The 24742-nt window shown below is 54.2% G+C and overlaps 9 protein-coding genes across 9 annotated transcripts; 5 read left to right on the top strand and 4 right to left on the bottom strand.

Annotated features, from left to right (window-relative positions):
- Window positions 1-22: 22 nt before the first annotated feature.
- Window positions 23-2330, top strand: QC761_304575 (uncharacterized protein; the record flags this gene model as incomplete). The annotated part of the gene is made up of 4 exons (XM_062877601.1): window positions 23-1261; window positions 1325-1718; window positions 1837-2021; window positions 2289-2330. 4 exons carry the CDS (start codon window positions 23-25, stop codon window positions 2328-2330), a joined length of 1860 nt encoding a protein of 619 aa, XP_062733390.1.
- Window positions 2331-2732: 402 nt separating this feature from the next.
- Window positions 2733-3831, bottom strand: QC761_0052430 (uncharacterized protein). The gene is made up of 3 exons (XM_062872493.1): window positions 3766-3831; window positions 3459-3683; window positions 2733-3405 (listed from the first exon to the last, which is right to left on the bottom strand). Exons 2-3 carry the CDS (start codon window positions 3597-3599, stop codon window positions 2920-2922), a joined length of 627 nt encoding a protein of 208 aa, XP_062733389.1. The 5' UTR covers window positions 3600-3683; window positions 3766-3831; the 3' UTR covers window positions 2733-2919.
- Window positions 3832-4700: 869 nt separating this feature from the next.
- On the top strand, window positions 4701-8261 carry QC761_304570 (uncharacterized protein; the record flags this gene model as incomplete). The annotated part of the gene is made up of 1 exon (XM_062877600.1): window positions 4701-8261. The coding sequence occupies one exon, from the start codon at window positions 4701-4703 to the stop codon at window positions 8259-8261; it is 3561 nt and encodes a 1186-aa protein (XP_062733388.1).
- On the bottom strand, window positions 4950-12986 carry QC761_304560 (uncharacterized protein). Its single transcript, XM_062877599.1, has 3 exons — window positions 10649-12986; window positions 10378-10479; window positions 4950-10323 (listed from the first exon to the last, which is right to left on the bottom strand). Exons 2-3 carry the CDS (start codon window positions 10463-10465, stop codon window positions 8408-8410), a joined length of 2004 nt encoding a protein of 667 aa, XP_062733386.1. The 5' UTR covers window positions 10466-10479; window positions 10649-12986; the 3' UTR covers window positions 4950-8407.
- Window positions 10705-12738, top strand: irc3 (putative ATP-dependent helicase IRC3; the record flags this gene model as incomplete). The annotated part of the gene is made up of 1 exon (XM_062877598.1): window positions 10705-12738. One exon carries the CDS (start codon window positions 10705-10707, stop codon window positions 12736-12738), a length of 2034 nt encoding a protein of 677 aa, XP_062733387.1.
- A 574-nt stretch (window positions 12987-13560) lies between the features above and the next one.
- QC761_304545 (uncharacterized protein) lies at window positions 13561-14730 on the top strand (the record flags this gene model as incomplete). The annotated part of the gene is made up of 1 exon (XM_062877597.1): window positions 13561-14730. One exon carries the CDS (start codon window positions 13561-13563, stop codon window positions 14728-14730), a length of 1170 nt encoding a protein of 389 aa, XP_062733385.1.
- A 1615-nt stretch (window positions 14731-16345) lies between these two features.
- lsb6 (Phosphatidylinositol 4-kinase LSB6) lies at window positions 16346-19373 on the bottom strand (the record flags this gene model as incomplete). Its single annotated transcript, XM_062877596.1, has 2 exons — window positions 16346-18911; window positions 19369-19373. The coding sequence occupies 2 exons, from the start codon at window positions 19371-19373 to the stop codon at window positions 16346-16348; spliced, it is 2571 nt and encodes an 856-aa protein (XP_062733384.1).
- QC761_304530 (uncharacterized protein) lies at window positions 18704-22088 on the top strand. Its single transcript, XM_062877595.1, has 2 exons — window positions 18704-20189; window positions 20251-22088. Exon 1 carries the CDS (start codon window positions 19872-19874, stop codon window positions 20187-20189), a length of 318 nt encoding a protein of 105 aa, XP_062733383.1. The 5' UTR covers window positions 18704-19871; the 3' UTR covers window positions 20251-22088.
- On the bottom strand, window positions 20538-22209 carry QC761_304527 (uncharacterized protein; the record flags this gene model as incomplete). Its single annotated transcript, XM_062877594.1, is given in 4 exon segments — window positions 20538-20720; window positions 20775-20968; window positions 20975-21009; window positions 21017-22209. Coding segments are annotated over 4 exon segments (1605 nt in total).
- Between the last annotated feature and the right edge of the window lie 2533 nt (window positions 22210-24742).

The following is a 24742-nucleotide window of genomic DNA, read 5'->3' as shown; positions in this document are numbered from 1 at the left end:
CTAGAGGTCTTTCGGGCGTTATATGTGTTGCTGCGCTCTACCAGCACCACCCGAGCCAGCAACCCCAAAGGCGGAAAGCGGAGGAGTCGAGGAGACGGAGCTGGACAAACTCACGCCAGAGGGTAAACGAGCACTGAAAGGAAAAGACAAAGAAGTCGACCCAGAGGCAGAACTCGACCCAAAGGCAGAAACCGTCCCAGAGGCAGAAGTCGACCCAAAGGCAGAACCCGTCCCAGAGGCAGAAGTCGCCCCAAAGGCAGAAGTCGTCCCAAAGGCAGAAACCGTCCCAGAGGCACAAGGCGCCCAAAAGGCAGAAGTCATCCCAGAGGCAGAAGTCGTCCCAAAGGCAGAAGTCGTCTCAAAGGCAGAAGTCGTCGCAAAGGCAGAAGTCATCCCAAAGGCAGATGTCAGAAGAATACGCCTACGAGACCCAAATACAGAAATCAGAGGAATACGCGCACGAGACCCGAAGGCACTACGCAAACGAATCCGTTACGATATAGGAGAAGGCCCCCAGCGAGGCGAGTCATCTACAACAGCTGCTCAGCGTGCTCAAAACGATAATCCTTCTGAGGAAAATTCTTTTGAGGAGGACGAAGAATTACGAGAAATCCCGCTCCCCCCTGAGTGGGTATGTAGACGGAAGGACAGCGGCAAAGTTTTCATCAACCTCAAGACCGGGAAGGAGACCTATGATGATCCGCGAGGAACACAGGAACAACTCGAGAACGTATGGCGGCACCCGGGACGTCGTGATTTCCCCCCTGACTGGGACGTATTTTGCGACTCTGCCGGCAGACATTACTATGCCGACTTCTCCAGAAGCGCACCCAGAAGGACGCGGCTGGACCCGCGAGGTGATCGCATTCCAAGAGGTGCTGGGGGAGAAATACTGACGCCGGAACATTGCCACGGTTGGGTGAAGTTGCGGACGCGTGACCACATTCCTTACTACATCAATAAGATCACAGGCGAGAGGTCGTGGGAGGATCCGCTGGAAAGAGAGGGGGGTAGGGGAACACCACCAGTGGCGCCGGAGGATTTGCGCAATTTGCTGAGTTTGAAGAGGGTTGGAAACGCGCCTCGCGATGTCAACAACAGCACAGGCGGCGAGGAGACGCCGGAGGACCCGCCAGCTGCTTGGCGGGCTCCAGCACGTTTTGTGGAGGCATTACAGATGATACCGGACCATTGCCCCGGTTGGGTGAAGATATGGACGGCGGGAAATGTGCCTAAATATATCAACACCGGCACGGGCGAGGTGACGGTGGAGGATCCGCGAGATTAGCTAGCTCCGGGAGCGGCTGCGAGACGACCGCTGCAGCCGGACGAGTTGCCCGGTTGGGTGGCGGTTCAAATGCCCGAGAACGTGCTTCATTATATCAATATCAGGACTGGCGAGCTGGCGGAAGAGGATCCGCGAGATTTGCTGGCTCGAAGAGCTTGTTCTGATCCACTGCGGCCGTGGGTTTGGCCCAGTTCGACGAGGTTCCGGAGGTGTGACGGTACGTTAGCTGGTGCGAGAGCCGGTGAGGGATCCAGTGCTGGAGGGGGTGAGGGATCCAGTTCTGGAGCAAGTGCTAAAGCGGGTGCGGAAATAACACCAATGGAAGTTTTGTCTAGCAACATGATGTTCCGGACGCGTGACGGTACGCTAGTTCCAAGCGGTGGTGCGAGAGCTGATGTGGCCTCGGGTTCTGGCGGGGGTGCTGGAGCGGGTACGGGATCCAGTTCTATAGCAAATGCTGGAGCGAGTGCGAGAAAACCAGTGCAGCCGGAAGTTTTGCCCAGGGTAATGAGGTCCCGGGCGCCTGGGGCCCCGCCTCGCTATATCAGGCATACCAGAGGCGAGGGAGCTGGTGCGGGAGCTGGTGTGGCTTCGGGTTCCGAGGTGGATGCGGGATCTAGTGCTGGAGGGGGTGAGGGATCTGGTACTGGAGGGGGTAAGGGATCTGGTTTTGGAGGGGGTTAGAGATCCAGTTCTGGAGGGGGTGCGGGATCCGGTTCTGGAGGAAATGCTGGAGCGGGTGCGGGAACAACACCAGTGCAGCCGAAGGTGTTGCCCAGCTCAATGAGGTCCCGGACGCCTGGGGCCCCGCCTCGCTCTGTTGGGCGTAGCGGAGGCGAGATGACGGAGGAGGATTGGCGAATTGTACGATCTCTAAGAAATGCTGTGGAGGCAGTAGCACGGCGGCCGGTGTCTTTGCCCCCACTGCGGCGGCCGGTGTCTTGGGCCAGCTCTTCGACGTTCGTGACGTTCGGGACGCGTGAAGATACGCTGGCTCCAGGAGCTGGTGCTGGAGCAAATGGGGGAGGAAGTGATGGAGTAAATGGGGGAGCAAGTTCTGGAGCAAGTTCTGGAGCAAGTTCTGGAGCAAGTTCTGGAGCAAGTTCTTAAACAGGTGCAGGATCCAGTGCTGGAGAGGATGCGGACGTAAATGGCAAATCGAATCATGAATGAGGCATGTCTGATTCGAAAAGGAGGGCATTACACAACAGCAGACGATACTTTTGTTCGGCAGTCTTGTTTCAACAGCGGTTTTTTCTTTCTTTCTGTAAGATGGGGGAGGTATGAAATCATACTGGTTGGTTTGTGTTGATCAGGGGGTCAAGTTGTTGGGGGAAATTAGTGCGAGGAATGTAGATGATGTAGCGATGTAGTTAGTAGGGGTGTGGATGAAGCGTGTAGTTTGTGTTTTACCAGCCCTTACTTGGTTGATGGTGGTGTGTATGTGCATGATGTGTATGATGCGTACTTGTGTTATTTGTATGGTTTTGTTTTAGAGGTATTGGATGGGTTGGTGGGTTTTGAAGGGGTGCTGATTATCTTTAGGCATAAGGGCGTGTTGGCTATGTTGAAAGGCGTGTATATCATTTTGAGAGGAGTACTTATTTTCTTGAGAGGAATGGTAGCTATCTTTAAATGCGTGATTCGGGGATGGCGGGGGAGTAGTAGGTGCTTGGGATAGGGGGGACGGGAGGGATAGGGGAGGTTGGTGTGGTGAATTGGTGGTGGGTGGTGTAATGGGACTGTTGTTGGGGGTAACTGATGGTTGTTGGTAAGGGTGGTGGTGGTGGTGATGGGTTTTGGTCGATGATGGTGGAGAGGGTGAGTAGGAGGAGGGCGAGATCGAGAAAGAGGTTTAGGGCGGTGGTTGCGAGGCCGATTTTGGACCAGGTTGGGGTGAGGGGTTGGGTGGTGGTTTGGGAGAGGAGTGGGTAGGTGAGGAGGAGGTCGACTTGTTTGGCGTGATAGCAGAGGCTGGCGGCCCAGAGGCCGGTGCCGAGGAGGAGGAGGAGGAGGAGGAGGAGGAGGATGGGGGTGATGAATATTTGGTGGGTGTTTCGGGTTGGGATGGAATGTATGAGGCAGAGGGAGAGGGCTAGGAGGAGGTGGATGCTGGTCTGGGGGGGTTAGTGAGTGATATATTGGGGATATGAGGAGGGAACCTACTTACGGCGATGATGGTGAGGATTGTTGTGATTGTGGCTAGGTTGAAGACGTAAGTGGAGGAGTAGATGGCTACTGCGGCTAGCAAGACTTGGGCTGGGAGGATCCAGTTGAAGGCTCGGGGGATGTTGAATCTTTCGGGTGTCATTTTGAGGGAGGATTACCCCTGGATCAAGAAGACATGGGAGGGTGAGGTTGATGGTGGTTTAAGACACTTTCGACATTTGCTTCACTTCGTGAACATGAGAATGGCTTCAAATATAAGGCTGGATATCAGGTAGAAGGGGCCAACGTGAACCGTTCAAGATGCCCACCATATTTAAGAGAAACTGCGGCTGATGAACTCGAACAACAACATATCGCTGTAATTGGGCTGGCTGGAGGTTGATGTGCTCCACAGAATGTTAGTGTTCCCGCAACTGTTTGCAGCAATGCACTAACACATTTTCGAGAACAACCCCACCCAATACACTCTTCCACCCCACAAACCGGCGGACTCTCTCTTCAACACCATCCTTCCTTTTTCATCAGAATGCGGATTGCTTATTGGCAGCGACACCAACCGCACAGCCGGTTCGACCATCAGCCTCTCACAACCTGACATCGCGGGCTTGGAGCTGTCCGGCAGAGGTGCTGCGCCACGATGACTTCCAGACTCGGTGCCAATTTCAACCATTGTCTTTTTCATTTTCAGAAGAAGCGAGTATAGGTCTATCACTTGCACATATCGCCGAATCGAGTAGACCGTCTGCTACAATTCATCACGGCAAGGCATTTTCGCCCAGCAAACCTCATTCCTTCTCGCGACCTGCAAGAAGTATGCCGTTCTATCGAGTAAACACCGGCCAGTGACTCACCGGAGTGATTCCAGGGTCTCTTTAGTGGTCGTACCTGCGTTAGCGGGCTCCGATAGACCCCAAAAGCGGCTTAAGCGGTGGGAATTGGCGAGCTGGGCACCGCCAATGCGGGGAAGCAGTCATTGATGCTGTGGGAATGCGTCGTTGGGTATGGTGAGATGTGAGGTCATGTATAAGACTGAGCGGTCCTTGGATCTGGGTTCGTGTTTGAGTTGCTATCAGATTCGATATCGATTTATTTCATCGCAGTGTAACAGGGCGACATCACTGATCTCTTTCACGATCGACACGACACAGTTGACAACTGCGAATAGCTTCACTTTCACACCACTTATACCCCCCTTTTACAACCTCGATAAATCTCTATCAAGTTTTAGTCGCCAACAACAGCCATGGCGACCGACGAACCCTCATTCGACTCCTCATTCAACTCATACGACACAGCCCTCGCCATCCTCCCCTACGAGTCCCAATGGCCAACCCTTAACCGCATCCGCTCCCTCTACGACGCCGCCTCCCACAAATGGCCACCCCACGTCAACCTCATTTACCCCTTCTGCCCCCCTTCCTCCCTCCCCACCGCTTCTCACATCATTTCCTCAATCCTCTCCACCCGGAAAACAACCCCTGACCCATTTACGATTGCACTCACTCAGCCAGGACACTTTCCCCGCCGCAACGAAAGTGTCTGTTTCCTCACTTCCCCCTACCAAGACCAGCGTGAACAGCTCAGAGACCTTGTTCATGATCTTGTCAGTGGATTTAAGAAACGGGGGGTAGAGGGGAAGGATGATCGACCCTTTAAGATGCATTTGACCATGGGCCAGGCTGCGGGCGAGGTAGGGGGGAAGGAGTGGGAGAATTTGATGGGAAAGTTGGGTCTGATGTCGGGGTTTTATTTCAGAGTGGAAGAACTGGTGATTTTGAGGAGGGAAAATGGGAAGATGAGACTTTGGGGGACGGTGGGGGTGCATGATGGGAAAGTGACGGTTTTGGAAGAGACGAGGGGGTTTGATCAGAGGTTTTTGGGAGAGACGAGGGAAGAGAAGGGGTATAGAGATGAGCTGATGAGCGGGAGGACGGTGTACTGGGATGAGGAGATGCGGATTTGGGGGGTTGCTCAGGAGGGGGACTATGATCGAGATGACAGCGACGAAGGGCAAGGGAGAAAGACGTTGACGGTGGCGAGTTATAACGTTCTCGCTGAGTTTGAGTACCCACAAAAAGAGGACCGGTATCCCCTCCTTGTGAACAACATTCTCGACGACAAGGCCGACGCGGACGCGCTGGTCTTGCAGGAGGTCACGGATGGGTTCCTGTCGTTTCTGCTCAGTGATGAGAGAGTCTCGAATCGGTATCCGTATTGCTCTCACGGACCACCTGATCAGCCGGGTATGGGGCCGCTGCCGAATTTTCTCAATATGGTTGTCTTGAGCAAGGTCGCATTTGACTGGGAATCTGTTTCTTTCCAGAGGAAGCACAAGGGTGCTTTGGTGGTTAGGTTTCGATATGTGGGAAAGTGGCAGGGGGATGAGTTCAAGCCGGTTGTGCTGGCGGTGGTTCATCTCAGTCATGGACTTAGTGATGGGGCGGTGGCATCGAAGAAGGGGGATATCAAGAGGTTGATTGGCTATTTGGAGGAGAATTATGGGGGGTGTCCTTGGGTGCTGGCTGGGGATTGGAATATTGCTACTTCGAAAGAGGCCATTCAGGAGGCGCTGGAGAAGAAGAATGTTTCGGACGTTACGGTTGAGCAGTGGAAAGGATTGGACACTATTTTCAAGGACGCCGGCTTGGTGGATGCCTGGGAGGTTACTGCTGAGGACAAGGATGGTGGTGCAACATGGGATCCGCCTGTCAATGGTGTTGCGGCGACTTTGAGTGGTGGAAATATCTGGCCACAGCGATATGACCGGATTCTTGTTCGCGGCGAGGATTTTCTCGATGTGAAGGAGTTCAACATGTTTGGTCAGGAAAAGGGCCATGTTGGAGATGCTGTCGAGGAGTCCTTCGCCAGTGACCACTGGGGGATCCGGGCTGTGCTCAGCATGGGAGGGTTTGGAGATGACGAGAAAGAGGAAATGCAACAGGAACAGGAGCCAGAAAACCCGCTTGTTGTGCCTGCTTATCTTGAGAAGGCGCCAAAGGCACTCTCGGGGGCTGGCGGTATCAAGGCTTGTCTCTCCGAGCTGAATGTTACCCCCGGCGAGGAGGAAGCTGCCCAGAGAAGAGAGGCTTTTGAGCTGCTCAAAACTCTCCTTCTCGACGCCACCACCAAGACCCCCGCTGCCGCCAGACTCCAATCTTCTGTAGTCGTCGTTCCCGTGGGCTCATACGCTCTCGGAGTATGGACAACCTCATCCGACATCGACGTCTGCTGCATCGGCCCCTTCAGCTCCAACACCTTCTTCTCCGTTGCCTCCTCATGCCTCCGAAAAGCCGCCACCCAGGGTGTCCGCATTCTCCGCCGAGTCAAAGCCAACACAGGCACCATGCTCGAGCTCAAAGTCCAAGGCGTCAGAATGGACCTCCAATACTGCCCGGCCGCCTCCGTTGCTCAACAGTGGCCCAACGTCCTCCGGCTCCCAGCCAAAGATCCCGTCTGGTCCCTCGCCCCGCAGACCCTCAACAAGCTCAAAGCCATCCGCGACATTGATTACCTCCGCCGTTCCCTCCCTGATCTTGTCTCTTTCCGCCTAGCCCACCGCTTCATCAAAACCTGGGCTAGATCCCGTGGTGTCTACTCCGCCCGCTTTGGGTACCTATCGGGAATCCAAGTCGCCATCCTCCTCGTTCGCGTGCAGAAGCTTCTTGCCAAATTCAAACCTTCCGTCGAGGATTTGATCACCTCTTTCTTCACCCATTACTCCGCCTTTGACTTTGCCACCAATCTAGTCTTCGACCCAAGCTTTCACACCTCAGTACCGCAATATACACGCTCCTACCGCGAACCCCTCGCCATCCTGGGGTACTTCCCTCCCGGCCTTAACACAGCCTCCGCCGCCACCCTCCCCTCCGTCCTGACCCTCCAAAGGGAATTCTCCCTTGCCGCTTCCGCCCTTTCTTCCTCCCCATCCTGGTCATCCTTTCTCTCGGCTCCCGCAACGACGTTTTTAACACAGTTCAAAACCTATATCAAGCTCGATATCTCCTACTGGGGCTTGTCGCCCACAAAAGGAGCCTCTTTTCTCGGGTGGTTCGAGTCCCGCTGTGCGCTTTTATTGGTAGACATAGGAAGGAAGTGTCCCTCCCTCCACGCGAGGATCTGGCCAGCGAGGTTTGTCGAGGCGGCTGATCTGACAGAGGATGGCGGGTCGTACAGGGGGTGTTATCTCATTGGACTGGACAAGGCGTCGGAGGGCTTGGGGAAGAGCGAGCTGCTGAACGCGCTGGGGCAGTTGCGGGGTGTGCTGCCGAGGTTTGAGGGGCAGATCAGGGGGGATGAGAAGTATTTTAATCCGCAGAATCGGTGGATGTCTGCCTCTCTGGTTAACCAGACCTCGCTTCCGGAGTTGGTGTTGGATGTGAGGGACTGGGGGGAGGGGAACGCCGGGGAGGAGGAGACGGAAGAGGAGGAGGATGGTGAGGAGGAATTGGAAGAGAGGGGGGATGACGGCGAGGAGGATTATGAGGTTGAGAAGAAGGGGAGGAAGAAGAAGGGAAAGAAGAAGGAGTATGTTATTGTGACGAGAGAGGGGAAGCTGAGGAGCGCGATTGATGTGATGAACCGGTTGAGGTGGGATCCGAGGATGGAGTCGGGGGATTTTGTGGTGGGGTATGAGGATCGGTTCTTGGGGGCGCAGGAGAAGGAACTCGATGATTGGAAGACTGAGCAGACGGATGAGGAGTTTATCCCGCAGCATCGGATTCTGTATTTCAGGAGGAAGAGTGATGATAAGGTTGTTTGGGATAGGAAGAGGAGGATTGATGAGGTTTTTAGGGGTGGGGAGTGATTTAGAGGTAAAGGCACATGTTTTGTAGGAGACTCTTGAATGGGCTGATGCAGCCTGTCAAACACATAGGTTCACAAGCTCTGTGGTTGAGACTCTGAAATGGATTGATGATGCCAGTCAAGGTGGTGGAAAGATGACCCACAACATCATTCATCATCATCCCCGTGCTTGTTCAGCTCCCTCAACCTCTCCCGCCCGGCCTTCTCCTTTTCCCTCTCTGCTTGCTTCAACAAGACATACTCCATCTCCCAATTGCTCGGCACCTCCCCCTCTGTCTTCAAACCCCTATCAAAACCCCCAATCAGCTCCGCCACAGTCTTTATTTTTCCTTTACTGGCCGCCGGCCTCACCGGTTCCTCCAGCGGTGCCATCCCCTCAGGCGGCTTCTGGCCCAGCAACTCCCACAACCTCTTCTCCTCCACCCGCGACGCGCTCATATCAAGCTTGTCTGCGTAACCCTCCCTCTCCTTCTCATTCCTAATCCTGTCCCTCAAGGTCTTCCTCGCCTGCTTGCTATCAGGGTACTCCAACGCACTAAACCTGACCGCCTCTTCCACCTCCTCCAACACAGGCAGCTTCTCAGCCAAGCCATCAATCACAAACGAGTACTCGCTCTCATTCTCATATTGCTCGGCTTCCTCATATCCCGACCCCTCGTCATCATCTCCTCCCTCTGGCGCTGAAGCAGCGGTACCGGGACCACCACCACCCGTCGTCCGAACCCCCAACACCTCCTCCACCTGATCCCACCCCATCCTCACCTTCCCGTCCTGGGCACTATCGTCCACAACATTCAACCTCAGCCTCCTCGCAGCCTCTCCCCAAAACTTCTCCCTTTCCTTCCTGGCCGGACTAGGCATATTCACCGCCAGCAGCGCAGCCTTCACATCCCCTTTCCAAACCCGCCTGCTAATCTCGGGATAAGCACTCTTCCTCTTTTGGTCTATCCTCTCCTCTGCCATGAAAATAGACGTCGCCACCAATCTTCGCGTGAGGGAGACGACCAAAGAATAAAAATCCTCAAGCGCAGTAGCACGAATCCCCGGTTTTTGTCCCTTCTCCGGCAGAAAAGTGCGGTAGTTATAGTCTTCCACCCTCGAGTTCATAAACACCCGCTCCGAGAGCTTGAGCCAAGTCCGCAGACGAAAAAGCGGGTGGAAGAGCATTTTGGGGTCGGGATCACGTTCGATCTCTTCGATGTTTTGGGGCGTGATGAGCCAGTGTGCTGGGCCCCATTTGTTAGATTCAAGGGTCCGTTCGTGGGTGAGTTGTTTTGTTGCTACGGCGTCGGAGGCGTCTTCGAGGGCTAGGCAGAGGGCTGGGGAGAGTTCCACTGCGGAAGGGATGTCGGATACGGGGATTGGGTCTGAACCACCGGCCGAAGATTTGAGGAGGGAGATGTAGGCTGAGACTTCGAGTTCGGATTTTGTTTTGAGGCGTTGGGATATGGCGAGGGGGTTGGAGGGGCCGAGGCGGGAGAGGGATTCGAAGAGGAGGATCTTTTCGGTTTCGGTCCAGTATGCGAGGCCGTGTTGGGAGTCGGATAGGGGGGGGAAGGAGGGGGGTGGTGGGAGGAATTTGGTGGAGGCGGAGACGATGTCTTCGTTCAGGAGGTCGAGATAGGCGGGGCGGAAGGGGGGTGGTGGTTTGCGGCGTTTGAGAGGGCGGGGGGAGGTGGTGCTGAGAGAACGTTTTTTTGGATTGGATTGGGGTGGTTGCTCCGCGGGTAGGTCGTAGTCTGGCGGTGAATCGATGTCATTTTCGTCATCCGAACCAGGCCGGGCAGTGTACTCGGAGGAGGCATCTGACGGGGCATACTCGCGCTCTTCCGCATCATCAAACTCATTGAGCTCGGGCTCCTCCCGCTCGCAGTCGGAACCTAAAATCTCCGGATCGATAAGTGCTGGGTCTACCCCCGAAGATCTGATTGGCATAGATATCCGGCGGGAGCGTGGTCCAGTATTGGGACTTTGGCCATCTGACCCGTCCTCGATGTCCATGTTAACTTGAGGAGACCGTTCGTTTTGAGTGATGAGCAGTGACTTTAGTTCCTCGATCAATTCTGTAATTGATGTTAGCATTACCTTTGATAGGTGGTGTATGAGAGATAACTCACTAATACAGATAAAATCGATCAGGTCGCCTGGAAACATGAGTTTGTTGATGTATTGGTGAGGAAAACTCGGTCGAAACCCAAATCTCATCGGTGATGCTGCAGCTGTTGCAGCGAAGCGTTAGTGAGGTGCGTACTGCAATCCCAGGCGGTCCGCCCACTGAAGAAAATTGACCAATTACACAGCCGCACAGCAGCCCCCAGCTGCAACTTTCACCTCACCAGCTGTCAACCTCAAACGTCAACGACCTCTTTTAATGAAAAGACGACTTACACACCCACCGTCCACGAGATTTACTCACTCACTCACTCTAGCTCACCATAACCATCATGAAGCGGCTCATCAAAACCGCCCTCCGTCTCAAAGAATCCCCCAAAGACCCAACCACCTCCTTCCAACTCTGGCCCTCCCGCCCCTTCACCACAACCACCACCCGTCTCTCACAAGAATCACCACCAACCCCCATCCAACTCCGCGCCTACCAAGAAGAATGCATCCAAGCAGTCCTGACCTCCATAACCCAAGGCCACAAACGCCTCGGCATCTCCCTCGCCACCGGCGCCGGCAAAACAGTCATCTTCACCCACCTCATCGACCGCGTCACACCCCCAAACCCCCAAGCAACCCGCACCCTCATCCTCGCCCACAGGCGAGAACTAGTCGAGCAAGCCGCCCGCCACTGCCAGTCAGCCTACCCAAACAAGACCGTCGAAGTCGAGCTCGGAAACCTCCAAGCAACCGGCTTTGCCGACATCACCGTCGCCAGCATGCAATCCATCCTGTCCAAAGACCGTCTCCTGAAGTTCGACCCCTCAAACTACAAACTTGTCCTCGTCGATGAAGCACACCACATCGTCGCTCCAGGCTATCTCAAGATCTTGGAGCACATGAACCTCCGGCAAAAGCAACCCGAGTCCCCCACTCTGGTCGGCGTATCAGCCACCTTTTCCCGCTCAGACGGCCTAAAACTAGGAGCGGCCATCGACGAGATCGTCTACCACAAGGATTACATCGACATGATTGCGGACAAGTGGCTTTCCGAAGTCGTCTTCACCACCGTCGAGTCCAGAGCCGACCTCTCCGGCGTCCGAACCAAGGGTGCGGGTGGGACAGGCGAGTTCGAAACCGCCTCGTTGTCAAGAGCCGTCAACTCCCCCCAGCTAAACGACATTGTCGTTCGAGCCTGGTTTGCAAAAGCCGCACCACCAAAGAGACAGTCCACGCTGGTCTTTTGCGTTGATCTGAGCCATGTGGCGGCTTTGACGGAACGGTTTCGGCATCACGGGATTGATGCCAGGTATGTATTCGGCGACACCCCGGCCAAGGAGCGGGCAGAAACGCTGGAGAAGTTCAAGAAAAAGGAGTTTCCTGTCTTGCTTAACTGTGGTGTTTTTACCGAGGGGACGGATATTCCCAATATTGACTGCGTGGTGTTGGCCAGGCCAACGAGGTCGAGGAATTTGCTGATACAGATGATCGGACGGGGGATGAGGCTGCATGAGGGGAAGGAGAATTGTCATGTTATTGACATGGTGGCGAGTTTGGACGTGGGGATCATCACCACGCCGACGCTGTTTGGGCTGGATCCGGATGAGTTGGTTGCGGAGAAGACGGGAGGGGAACTTCTCGCTTTGGCGAGAGAGGGGGGAGAGAAGAAGGAGACGGCGGAGGGGAGGGAGAAGAGGATGTCGAAGGCTGCCAAGAAGGCGTGTCCGACGGGAGAGAGCTACAAGGTGGCGTTTACCGAGTATGATTCTGTTTTTGACCTGATCTCGGATGCGGCGGGGGAGAAGCATATTAGGGCTATTAGTCAGAATGCGTGGGTGCAGGTGAATCCGAACAAGTACGTTTTGAGCACGGATAGGGATGTGATGCGGTTGGAGAAGGAAGTGGCTGAAACCCCACGCGGGAAAGATGGAGAGGAGGAGGGAGAGAAAAAGACGATGTGGAAGGGGTATGTGATGAGGGCTCTCTCGAATGGGAAGTCACCGTGGGCGGCGCCGAGGGAGATATTAAGGACGATGGATTTTAGGGATGCGGTACATGGGTGTGATAGGTTTGTGGCGGAATTTTATGCGCCCTTTTATATCTCACAGAGGATGCCGTGGAGGAAGGCGCCGGCGTCGGAGGGGCAGCTGAGATTTTTGAATAAGCTGAGGTCGAAGCTGGTTCCGCTTGAGCCGGGGGATATCACGAGGGGGAAGGCGGCGGATATGATCACCAAGATTAAGCACGGTGCCAGGGGGAGGTTTGCGGAGTTGGAAGCGGAGAGGAAGAGGAGGGAGAGGATTAGTATGTATGCTGAGATGGAGATGCAGAGGAGGGAGATGGAGAAGGTGTCGGTTGGGCCGGTGGCGTCTTGAGATATTTCGTCTGGGAGCTGTTGGAATGTGACGTAGTAGGAGGATTTGAATGAGCGATACCCAGATTTACATATAAAAAGAGCTTGATCTTACGACGAGATGTATTTTATATCGCTGTACTCAGAATGCCTGTTTTCGATGTTGTTACAGCAACATCGATTTTGTTTACTTGCCCCTTTTCAGCTTTAAGCCCCACACCGCAAAACACTCACCCTTTACTCAAGTTATATGCTCGGGTACGGTCAGGAAGGCCAAAAAAAAACCCGAGTCTCTCCCGCCTGTTGTTGGGGTCCGTTTGGCAGATTGCGTATGTTGATGGCAGGCTTGACCGAAGGAATGGGCGGGACCGAGGCCGGGAGACGGGAACGGTCGGAATATGTTGTCGGAATGTTGGCTTTGAGGATAGACTAAGAGCTGATCGTTCAGGGGAAGGTGAGACAGCGTGGTATACCGGATCAGTGGGCGGGCCTTGCTTTCCACCGGCTGGGTAGCGATCATGCCCTTTAGACCAGACATAATTATGATCGGAAAGACTATTGTTGTTGGTGGTGAGATTGGTGAATGGTGTCTTGGTCTTGGTCTTGGTCGAGTCTTCGTCGAAGGTAGAGTGATTTGTGATCGGCTCTGACTTTCTTCGCTCGAGAGTTTTGACGGACAGATTATGGACTTGTATAGTCTAGGAAGTTGAAGCGGATTCTTCTTGGCGGTTTGATGGGTAATGGATGTATTTTGGTGACTTGATCTTTTCAGCTCAAGCAGTAGATGGACTTCTATCTAGCATGGAAGAAAGAGAAGGTATCACTTTGTAAAAGAATAACAATCATGATGAGTATCGAGGGGACAGGTCCATCTCTGATATCTGTAATCTCCTTACGACCTCGCTGCTATGGAGACTTGTGCCCTTATCCGGAGCAACTGACCATATCACCAACAAGCTGCTCTCCGACTTGCTCTCGTGCCTTCCCATTCTTGACGGTTAGAGATGAAATGGCGCCGAAGAACCTATCGGTCACCCGCCGATCCAATCCATTGTCATCTGAATTGAAGAGTTGTGCAAGACCCCGTCCCATTCACCTGGCAAGACTGTCCACCCAGATGCTCCAGTCCCTACATATAACGTACCCTTGGCTTTCCCGTACGCCAACAAAACCTTCCCCTCGACATCAAACAAGACTTCACACCCATCAAATATCAACAACAATGGACTCTCCCACCCGCACCCGCACCCGCAGGCGCTCTAACACCAGCGCTCATCCCCCGACCACAGCCACCGATAGTTCACTCGCCACCACGACCAACTCTCTCAGAATCACACCCTCAGCCCCCCCTCCTAACATCCCACCCAACAACCCACAGCCCACCACCGCACCCCCAGACTCACCCGCCACAACAACCGCCACAACAACCGCCACAACAGCCGCCATAAGAGCCGGCATCTCCCCCGGAGGGCACATCCCCGGCTCCACCCCCTCCCTAATCCACCACTACCGCAGCATCCCAATGCACAACCCCGCCCGTGGTGTCTTCCCCATCTCCCTCACAAGCTGGCAACAATACCCCCCTCCACCCCTAAGCAACTACGACACACCAAACTACCCCTTCTGGAACCCGGCCCAGTCCAAACCCCGCGAGGAAGCCCCATCTCTAGGCCCAGAGCTGGAGAGGTCGGTCGGTGAGCGGGAGAGACAAACGGGGCAGTTTGGTACTGAGCAGTATCGGATGAGGGAGGAGATTTTGGCCATGGAGGAGAGGATTAGGGGGAAGCAGCAGGCGCTGGAGCAGGTTAGGAGGAATAGGATGGAGTTGAGGTTTGATAGGACAAGGGACAACCAGGGGGTGGCGGTGGAGATGGAGCATTTGGTTTTTGTGGAGAGGGAGTTGCTGGGGGAGTTGGAGGTTTTGGGTAGGGAGAGGGAGGGGATGGTGAGGCGGGGGAGGGAGGTGGTGGAGGGGTGGTTGAGGGGGGAGGATAAGAGGTACAAGGGGTATTAGATGGGATGGGAATAGGGAGGCTGATACCCTAGCTTGGCACATCTGGTGGTTTTGGCGGGCTAGGGGGTTTCCTTTTGTACTCTTGCATTTTAGAGGCGTTTTAGATGGCGAGATACCCCGAGCATGGCGCATTGGTCTTTGGGAAGAGGGCCCCTTCTGTTGTCTCCCTGCCGAGACAAGCCAGCGAGGGTAGTCTCATCTCTCTAATTGAGTTGTCTGTTACCTATGGTTGGCTTTGCTTGGTGTGTGAGGGAGTGGTTAGTTGGGGTACTAAAGTGGGGGGGCATGTTGTTTAGGGGTGTGGAAGCGGTGGTTTTGGCATCCCTCCCCGGGTACCTTGTCAGATTTTGCTTTTGTTGTTTGAGAGTTGGGCAGCCGGTCATCAACGGAGGATGGACTAGACTTTTGAGAAGGTATATAGACTACCACCAGTCTCGACATGGTCATCCAACGTCTTGGGAATGACATCTGCTTTTTTGACTTGGTCTTTGGGCAAAACTGTGAACAGGGTAATGTCGAAAGTAGACATGGTCGATCAAAACATCATCGAGACTCTCATCTTGAACCTTTCGACGACCGGTATACCCATCCTGTCGAGACTAGGATATCGCCACGACAGAATGGAGTACAAGACCGCTCTCTTCAAACTTCACCCGCCATCTCGAGCCCTCGCCAACACACTTTGATACCCGACGTTTAACCCCTTAGCTACCTCTTCTGCCCCTGGGTACAAACCTCATCACTCCTACCACCACAAAACCCACACTAAACACCTCCCCCATCCCCTCACAGAGGTGACACCAACCCCCTTCATCCCGCCCCCTCCAGTCATGGAAACCCTCGACCTATCTGGAATATCTACTCAACCAACTCACCCCTCTCCTTTCGTCACCCCCCTCCCTCCCCCTTCCCACTCCCGCCCCAACAGACACCTCTTATCCACGCTGCCGAAGCAGAAATCACGATGGAAAGACGCCATTCTCTTATTGGCTCTGTCCCTCAAGGTAGCCACCCACCCACCCACCTCCCAGCTACCAACAGGAAGAGTTGGAAACCTCATTCAGCTCTTGCTGATGGAGTGACACGGTCAGCGACCTGGCAGGTCCGTTGGTTCGTGAGCGAGCGAGGTTCTAGTATTCTGGAGCTTTCAGGGTCTTTGATTGTTGCCGAGGGAGAGGGCACGAGGCCACCGCTTGATTAGGCATGTCTACCTCCCTTGTGCTGGTGGTTATCTTTGAGATGGGAGGAGTGGTTAAATGGACTGAAGCTGAGTACCAAAGGGGGCTGGCTGATGAGTGTGGCTGATGGTCTGGCAGGTGTTCTGGGGTTCAGAGGAGGAGTGTGGTGGTAAAGAGTAGGGGGCTGTTAACCGTTCTTCAAACGCCTGATATTTGCATCGCAGTCTCTTGTTTCTATCCACAACGTGACTGGGTCCTTGATGCAAGAAGAGAAGTCACCGCATCGACTAGTAAAGAAAAATTTAGTGCCGATATAGCATAATGATTACTCCTCTGTTCTTTTGTGTAATTCTACCTCCCCATACCCCCCCCTCCTCCCCCCCCCTTCCACTCAAAATAGCTAGAGATATTCACCACCAGCGTGTATGCCTCCCACCTCACCAACAAGTAAAAACCGGATTCCTCGTCTTCACAGCCTCCAACCTCTCCACAATCACCTTCCTCTGGTTCCCCTCCATCCCCTGCGCGGCCGCAAACCCCAGATCCCCACCCTCCAACGCACCCTCCTCCTCCTCCTCCTCCTCCCACTCCCCCACAAACCCCTGCCTCCCCCCCTCCCAGCTCAGCCTCCCCGTCCCATACAGCTGCGCCGCAATGCTGTTGCTCTCCCTCCTCCCCGCCGCCGTCGCAAAGCTAAACCTCCTCTGGTGATGAACCGCCATCGAACTCGACCCCCGATCAGGCGAGTACATATTCAGCGACCTCTGCGGCTGGCTGTAACTGGCATGCTTCAGCGCAGGTCTCGTCACCTGTACGGGCCCGTTACTGCTGCCGCCCAAAACAGGAGTTTCAAACCGTCCCGGTGTCAACCCAGGCGTAAGCGGCTCCTCCCCCATCGCCAGCTCGAATCTCCCCGGGTTGGGCAGGTCTCCCACCGGACTCGCCATCCCAAGCAGATCCACCACCTCCGCCACCCCCGTCGCGGCCGGGGCACTAGCCGCGTCTGAATCGGCGGTAAAGGCCCCAATATCCATCTCCTCCTCCGCCTCGGCAATAACATCACTGTTGGATCTCGTCAGTCCAGCAGCAGCACTGGCAGCCTGCTCCGACTCCTCCACCGCCCGTCTCCTCATCTCGGCAGAGGCAACCCTCATAGGAACCGCCACCGGCACGTCGACTAAATCATCCCAGACACACACCTTGGCCCGCCTCGTCAGCTCCAACGGCCCATGGTCCGGCGTCTTCAGCGTCTCCACCACGTTCCACGCCTGCCCCTTCATAACCGCAATCTGCCTCGAAAACATCTTTTCCTGGAAATCCGGGTCCATCTGAAACACCCTCCTCAACGCAAGCTGTGTCTGCGACCACCATGTGGTCGACGTGAGCAGCGGCAAGAAGTGATCCCTCGTCTTCTGGCTGAACGGCCTGCCGATCAGATCAACCGGCAAGAAAAGCCACCCAAAGGGAAAGCTCCTCCAGGCGTCCGGGTGCTTCCAGGGCCATGACAACGAATTGTCGATGGCACCGATGGAAATCTTGGGATCCAGTGTGCTCGATACCGGCGTCGAGGCGTTCATGGGCCTCTCTGTTCGGTAAGGGCAAGACGCACGAGTCTTTGGCGGTTCTCTGGCCGACAAATCCACCGGTCTCGGCCCCTCCTCCGGCTCCTCTGGCTCTTCCACGTTGGTGTTGAGCTGGACTGGGTCCGACACTATCGACGCTTTCTGAGCTTCCCAATCGACCTTGATCATCCAATTGTCCAACCCTCTGTCAGTATTCCGCATGATGTAATCCAAAATAACGAGCTTCTCCAGCTCCTCCCGGAACGACTGCTTCAGTGACGGCGTCCACACAAAGTTGCCCGGACTTGGTGTTGCCGAGGCAGGGCTGCCTTGACCTTCCTCGTCACTATCTCCGTCGCCTTGCATCGCCCCCGTCGGACGGCAGTTATCCACCCATCTCTTCTTCTTTTTCCTGTGGGGATCATTCGTCCGGAAGCCAGATAGGTACTGGTCTGGCCATGGGTGTTCCCGCAGGAAGACGTTGGCATCTTTGAAGCCCTTGAGGAACACCTGGAAACTGCCAGGTTTGGCGGGCAGTGTCTTTTTCTTTCTCGAGAAGTTGTAGCGGTCCCAGAATGGGTAGTGGAAGGATTTCGATGAGAGGTAAACGACATCGGTGTATGGGACCATGTGAGTTCGTAGCTGGGCGTCGAGGACGTACGCAGCGGCCTCGCTGACGTAGGAAAGATTGGGAATAAGACAAGCCCTGCCGAAACAGCACGGGAACAGGTTTCGATGAATCCACTTGTTCCATTTCGGGTTGCCAGCCGCATACGGCTCCTCGTCCTTGGGCTTGAACACTCCCACAACCTTGCCGTCAGGATTCCTCGCAAAGTAGCTGCCAGAGCTACCCTGCGAGATCATGAGCGGCTGCACGCCCTTCCGAATGGCCTCCCTAACGCTGTCCACAATGACTTCGAATTCCGCCCTTGTCATGTACCCCGGTTCTGGTACAGCCAGCTGTTCGGCTGTGACGGGGCGGACACCCTCAGGGGCTTGGAACACCGTGTGGTGAATCTCCAGCCTCTCTTCCTCGCCCGTCTTTTTGTTCTTCCCGCGCTTGAATTTGGAGGCGATCTCGTCCGCCCATCGCTCGAGGCGGGCATTGATGGCTTTCAGGTCGACCCCTGAGTTGCTCCGAGCTCGGCGACCCCGTCCGCGAAGATTGGCGGATGATGACGACCTCCTCCGCTTCGGCGTCGACATGCCCGAGTGCGGGCGGGGTTGTGTGATAGGCGCATATTGCGGGGCTTGAGCAGGTTGGAGGGAGGCATAGCTGTGGGCGAGGGGATCTTCGTCGTCGGAGTCGTCGCCGAACTGGTCGGCTTGTGCGAGCCTTTCATAGCCCGTTGTTGCTGGGCGCGTGCGTGGCATTGTTGCGGCCGTCGAGGACAAGAACACCCGGAGTGTGAGGACAAATGAGTGAGCGATGGAATTGCGACTGGATTGACACGTCTGTCGTTCAATTTGATGGTTGAAATTAAGGGAGGCAACAACCAGCAGCACTACCTGTCGTACGAGGGCAACAGCGATCTAGAAAACCGGTAGGCTACGCGTGGAGAGAAGCTAGAGTATTAATACAAAAACTAAATTCGACATATAAGCGTGAGAGTGGTTTCTCTGCCAGGCCAGGGCAAAGAGAGATGATGGCTCAATCAGTAAGAAATGATTGTCTCCTGTTTCTGCTGTCGTCAGTGATTACCGCGAGGATCGAAGCGTGCCAGGGACACGGAGCCAGGCCACGAATGAGGCAATGACGGCAGCGGGTGTGTCGGGGAATCCTGTGGAGCTCACAGTGTTCAGTTCTCCCCCTTCATCCCCTGCCGCACTGTCCAGGCCTGGCCGTCAAGGTCCCCAATAATTCCGACGTCCACCCACTTACAATGTTTCAACAACACTTCATCTTTTTTCTACGTAACCTCCCAGCAGCATCAGCGTTGGCGTGATTTCTTGATTTCTTTTAGATCCCTCCCTACTCAACCACAACTCTCCTATCATTTTCTTTCGGCTTTAGTCTCCCCCATCCGGAGCAGACCGGCGGCAGCTACCCACCAACCCTCCCCAATCGGAACACCGTTTCTGTTTCAATCCCCCCGTCGTCTTACTATTCTCATACTCATGCATGCAGTAGTGTAGCAGCCTACCGCCTCGTTGATCTAGAACCCTTTATTCGTTTCCTCGGCCTCGCACCAGCACACAACCAACACCACATGCCAGAACGTGGTGTCTCTTGGTTCTTGATCAACCTCGTCGTGCAGGACACGTAATATTTCTTGCTACCGAGTTCCGGCCTTCTTGTCTGATTTTATTATCGTTCCCCCAGAACAGCAAGGCTGTTTTTCTTTTCTCCTCCCCGCAAGCCCCCCTCATTGCTGCGAACAGGGATTCAGCCCCAGTCAGAATGCCACGCCAATACTTTTGCTGGAAAGTCTGCCTCACCTTTGGCTGCGGCTGCAAGGAAGACACGGCCACCCACCACGTGTGCGACAGTTTTCGCACAAACTGCAGCTCGTGGGTCACGTACAAGACTACCAACAAGAGCTGTTCTTATCACCGACGGGCTAATGGCCTGGATCTGAAGCAACAGGACGACAAGGAGGAGGATTGGTCGGTCGTGAGCGAGGGCCCAGAGACGCCGGGGTCAGAGGAGGAGACGCAGTGTCAAGTGGGATATCAAGGGACTTGGGAAGGGCAGTATCTGAAGAGGAGGGCTGCTTGAATGGTAAGGGGTGAACATTTCCTGTGGATGATTTGCTGCTGGATGCTGACGTGTTGGACAGGTCTTGAGGTTGGTTGATATTACGGACCAGACTGCTATACACACCCATCGCAACTTACCCACATTTCTCCTTCTCACACAAGCCGCAGAACATCAGCAGGCATATGATTATATCAATATTTATTCAGCAAATCAGTTGACAAGTTCACAACATGTCAGGGTATCTTGTGCAATACTGGTCTTGTGTGTCCAGAACCCGTCTCTTGCTATGGAAAGCAACTATTCCAACACACTAAGATGTATCTCGGTTATCATGATATCGAACGCCATATACCCCTGGGTATCTTGCTAACCATCCCCGAACCATGCCAACCCCTGAAAAAAAAAAAACGCCGCAACTCCCAGCTTCCAGTTCCCAGTTCCCAACTCCGTCCCCGGAGCCGCCAGTTTTGCGGATGAGAATACCGCCCCCCGGCGCTGTAATACATCCCCTTCGTCTGGCCTATTGAGCTTCGCCATGTCGACAGTAATCTGTGAATACCGTCTCGTGTCTATTCCCCCCGCCCCTCTCTAATCAGGCATAACCTTCCCCAACTCCCCAACAAACTCCTCCAACTCTTCCTCCTCCCCCTTTTCCAACCCCAAAATCTTTCCCCAATCAAACTTATCCCTCGCATACCCGCATCCTCCATAGCCCTCCTCACCTCCCCCCTCAACCTCCAAACCTCCCCCCTCCTCTTGACAACCCCCCTCGTCTCCCTTGTCAACAACACGTCCAACTCAACCCTCTCCTGCATCTTTTTGATCTCCCGCCAAACATCTCAAACCTGAGCTCCTCCCTCAGAAGCTCCCCTCCATTGTTCCAAGCGCCCCTCTTCAGAAAAGCCCCCCACCATCTGGGCGGCGGGCTCATCAAATAGTCCTCCGGCAGGTCAACCCCAGGATTATCCTTCTTCCAGCGCAAAAAGTCGGTTTGGTGAGCCGTCATCATGTCTTGAAGCTCCTCGTTTTGGTCGGGCAGCTTCGTGCTCTTCCATCTCGAGCTGGAAGAAAGATCCATCGCCATCATTGGGGTGAAAAGCCTCTCCTTGGCGAGCCTTTCCCCTTCCCGGTCCGCCTCCTCTTTCCGGCGTTGGAGATGAGCCCTCCGATACCTCCCAGCACCGTCAAAATCCTGCTCTAGCGACTCCCTCAGAGTAGAATTAAGCTCCTCCCTGATGATCTCCCCCAACGGCAGAAGGCGCGAGAGCCGCTCTTCAATACCGGCGATGATGGTCTCAAAGCACTTCCGCCCGCACCTCTGTGCTTTCGACGCCCTCACCCTTGCACGGGGGGAGCTCTCAGCCGTGACGGGAGTCGCGAGCAGTGTCGCCAACGTACGTTGGTACTCACCCAGGTTCTTCGCCAGCGTGTCAACCGTCTCCCTGTGGGCGTCCAAGTCCTCGTAGATGAGATCGAGGGCGTCACCCAGAACGCGGGTCTGGGCGGAGCAGATTCCGACTCGGTGGTCTAGGCAGTCGGGGTTGAAGGGTTTTGGGGAGGGGGGGTGGGGGGGGTCGAATTCATCCGTGTCGGGTGGTCTCTCTGGTGCGGGTTTTGGAAAAGGGCGGCGGGTGAGGTGATTTGGAGAGAAGGATCGCCAGAAGGAGCGGAGTGATGGGTTGGTTTCGTGATCCGACTGGTTTGTTGGGGAGGCACTGATTAGGTCGGATGATGACGGGACCGCGATTGCGTCCGAGCGGGGAGGTGAGCAAGACCGAGAGTGTTGTTGGCTTTGGGGTGGGCCTGATGGTGGTTGTAAAGCAGTTGGAAGGGCAATTGTCCATGGTCCAGGTCGGTAACTCGAAGCGGTTTCTTGCGGGCTTGGATGGCGAGTCCCATCGTGAGGAGGCGCACCAACAGTGTCCTGAGCACGTGTGCCGGCGGTGCCCTGAGGGCGAGATGTCCCAGCAGAAAGATGGGCGCGAATAGAGTCAGCAGCGTCGAGAGGACGAGCTAGTGTTGAGGCTTGGTTGCCCATATTGGTGGTCAGCGAACTCGTCAAGCTAGAGTATCGTACGGTTTTATTCTCTCGAGTGCCTCCAGTGCTGATGGCGTTCGACAAGTCCGTAAACAGACTGTTGCGTCAGCTTGGATCTCGGTAAACCTCTGTTGTGATAAAAGTTGGAAGAGTGTTCAAGATTGTCGTCGCTCTTGAAATATCCAAGTTGTGGTCCAGCTCGGCAGAAGATGGGTCCGGCGACAATGGCAAGAAGAAGAAGAAGAACAAGAAGAAGAAACTGACTTGGGGTGAGCAGGTGAGGTGAATACTCATTTTATACCCTGCTCGGCGAATGTTTCGCAGCTTTCCGTGGGCGGAACCTTTGGTGAAGACAACCTTAATGATGATCCACATAGCGGTAGCTTCCAGGCAGGAGGCGGCGAGGAGGTTGTTGATGGTCTTATGGCTTTCCGTCTGATGCTGAACATGTTTGCTCGTCAAGAGTAAAGAGGCATGTTGCTCCTTGATATGACTTCACTGGAGCAAATATTCTCCTCTAATCCCCCTTGCTCCCGCTGTATCTCCCCTCTCTGTCGCCGTCGATGAGCACAGTGTGTCTGAAATCCCTTCGGCCTCTCAACCCTGATAGCTTCACCACCCAGGCACCAGATACATCCACTTAGACAAAACGCCATCCACCAAACTCAAATCTCACTCAAAAAAACCTTAATGAAAAAAAAGAGAAAAACCGCAAAACTATCCTGAACACGCGCCACGTCAAGTCAAGACATTGCGTGCTGCTCAAGCCCCGTACCAGGTGTAGCCGACGATACCTTTCCACTTAGTCGCCGTTTACTCATACAAACCACACCACCTCTACGATTACGTCACAAACGGCCCCTATCGTTGAAAACTCTATATAGGTATCTAAGCTAAAAATACAAAATCAACTCAATACGTGAGCCCGAAAAGCCAGATCAAAGCCCTGCTAAAAGAAAACAAAAACCTACCAGAAGCCGCCTGAAAAGGAATTCACTCCTAGCTTCACATGGAGGGCAGCCCGAGGTTCCGAACTTTCTGACATGATTCCTAAATACATGTAAAAGTATTCCAACCAGATTAAAAGAGAAATCAACCCCGAGAAAACAGAACATAGCCTTTGAAACTTCAGACGGGGGGGGGGCGGCGGCGTGGGAAGCGGAGAGAAAAAACAGAACGAGCAAAAGAAACAAACCACAGAATACAAACTACCAACCATTCTCTCTTTCATGTCTTGTAAAAACCTTCTTGAACGCCAAAGTGGCGTTGATTTTGTGAAAAAGAGGAAAAAATAGATGTCAGCGCTCTGCAAGCCTCCCGCACCTAAGCTTTCTGTTTGGTCTCATTACAGTGGGCAGGGCCACTGCTAAGCGTATCTTGCGTGCCCGGTGTTTTCCTGTGGTTTTCCCTTTTCTTCATTTACCTTGGTACTTACTTCACCTTACAAAATAACACCTCTGACTGACCTGGCAGGAATCCTGCTTAACTCCCGGCATTTAAACATGACAAAAAGAAAAAAAAAACCTGATTACCCCCAGCACACACAATGTCACCGGTGAAGGAGTCATAAGAAGGTAAAAACACACAGCTTGTCAGTGAGAGGTGCAGGCATTATCATATACGGCTGGCTCGTTCCGTACCTATGTTCAACAGCGTAGCTCGATCGTCTCTTGATATCTATCCTCTGCTTCAACCAGAACCTGTTTCGTTCTGATAAAGTATTACATGTGCTGATAAGTTTTAGAGTCAACCATTGCCATCCCGGCGTCATTGACATAACCATGATGTAGAAAAAGCACTTGCTGGACAATGGAGCAGAGACTATAATGTATACAGTCTTTTGGTCTCTTTTTATGAAACCACCCTCCCGAGTTCATACAAGGCTCAATTCCAAGACTTACCTCGTCGTCAGAAAGAGTTATTGCTCACAAGTTCCCAAGCCCAAAGAGGCTACTGCGGCCACCGCTAGATAATAGCAGTCAAACTGTCCAAAGAGAACAACCACAAACAACCCTAAATCCTGAGCTGAGCACCGTGCCAGTCACCTAGGTAACCTACCGTGGCTCTCGCGCAACAGTCATCTTCAACCTCAAAGTCTCCAAGCTCCATAACCATCATAATGACAACAACCTCCATCCCCCCATCATCCTCCACTTGAGCACCAAACCCCCACAGCCAAACAGCCGCCCCAAACGCCTTCCTCGCCACCCGCCAACAACTTCCTTGCCTTTCACACTAAAAAACCAACCCACCCTCCCTCCAGGTCACTTGACCAAACGTGCTAGTAACGTGCAACAAACCTACCCCCCATACTTTTGCTGCCCAAAACTCCACCACAAACCATCATCATTGACACACAAAACAAAACAGCCCTCCCCCCAAAAAAAAAAGCATCGGCCCGGTCAACCTGTTGGGGGTCGATGGAGCCCTGGTGTATGTAAAGAAAATGAAAGAGTACGTTACATACACCCATTCCACAGAAGGCTCCAGCTTTTTCCCACCCACCCACGCGTATGCAAGGCAGAGAGTAAGC

The sequence above is a fragment of the Podospora bellae-mahoneyi genome, chromosome 3 (assembly GCF_035222275.1).
Source record: "Podospora bellae-mahoneyi strain CBS 112042 chromosome 3, whole genome shotgun sequence".
Classification (NCBI taxonomy): domain Eukaryota; kingdom Fungi; phylum Ascomycota; class Sordariomycetes; order Sordariales; family Podosporaceae; genus Podospora; species Podospora bellae-mahoneyi.
This window is presented reverse-complemented; position numbering and strand designations above follow the sequence as displayed.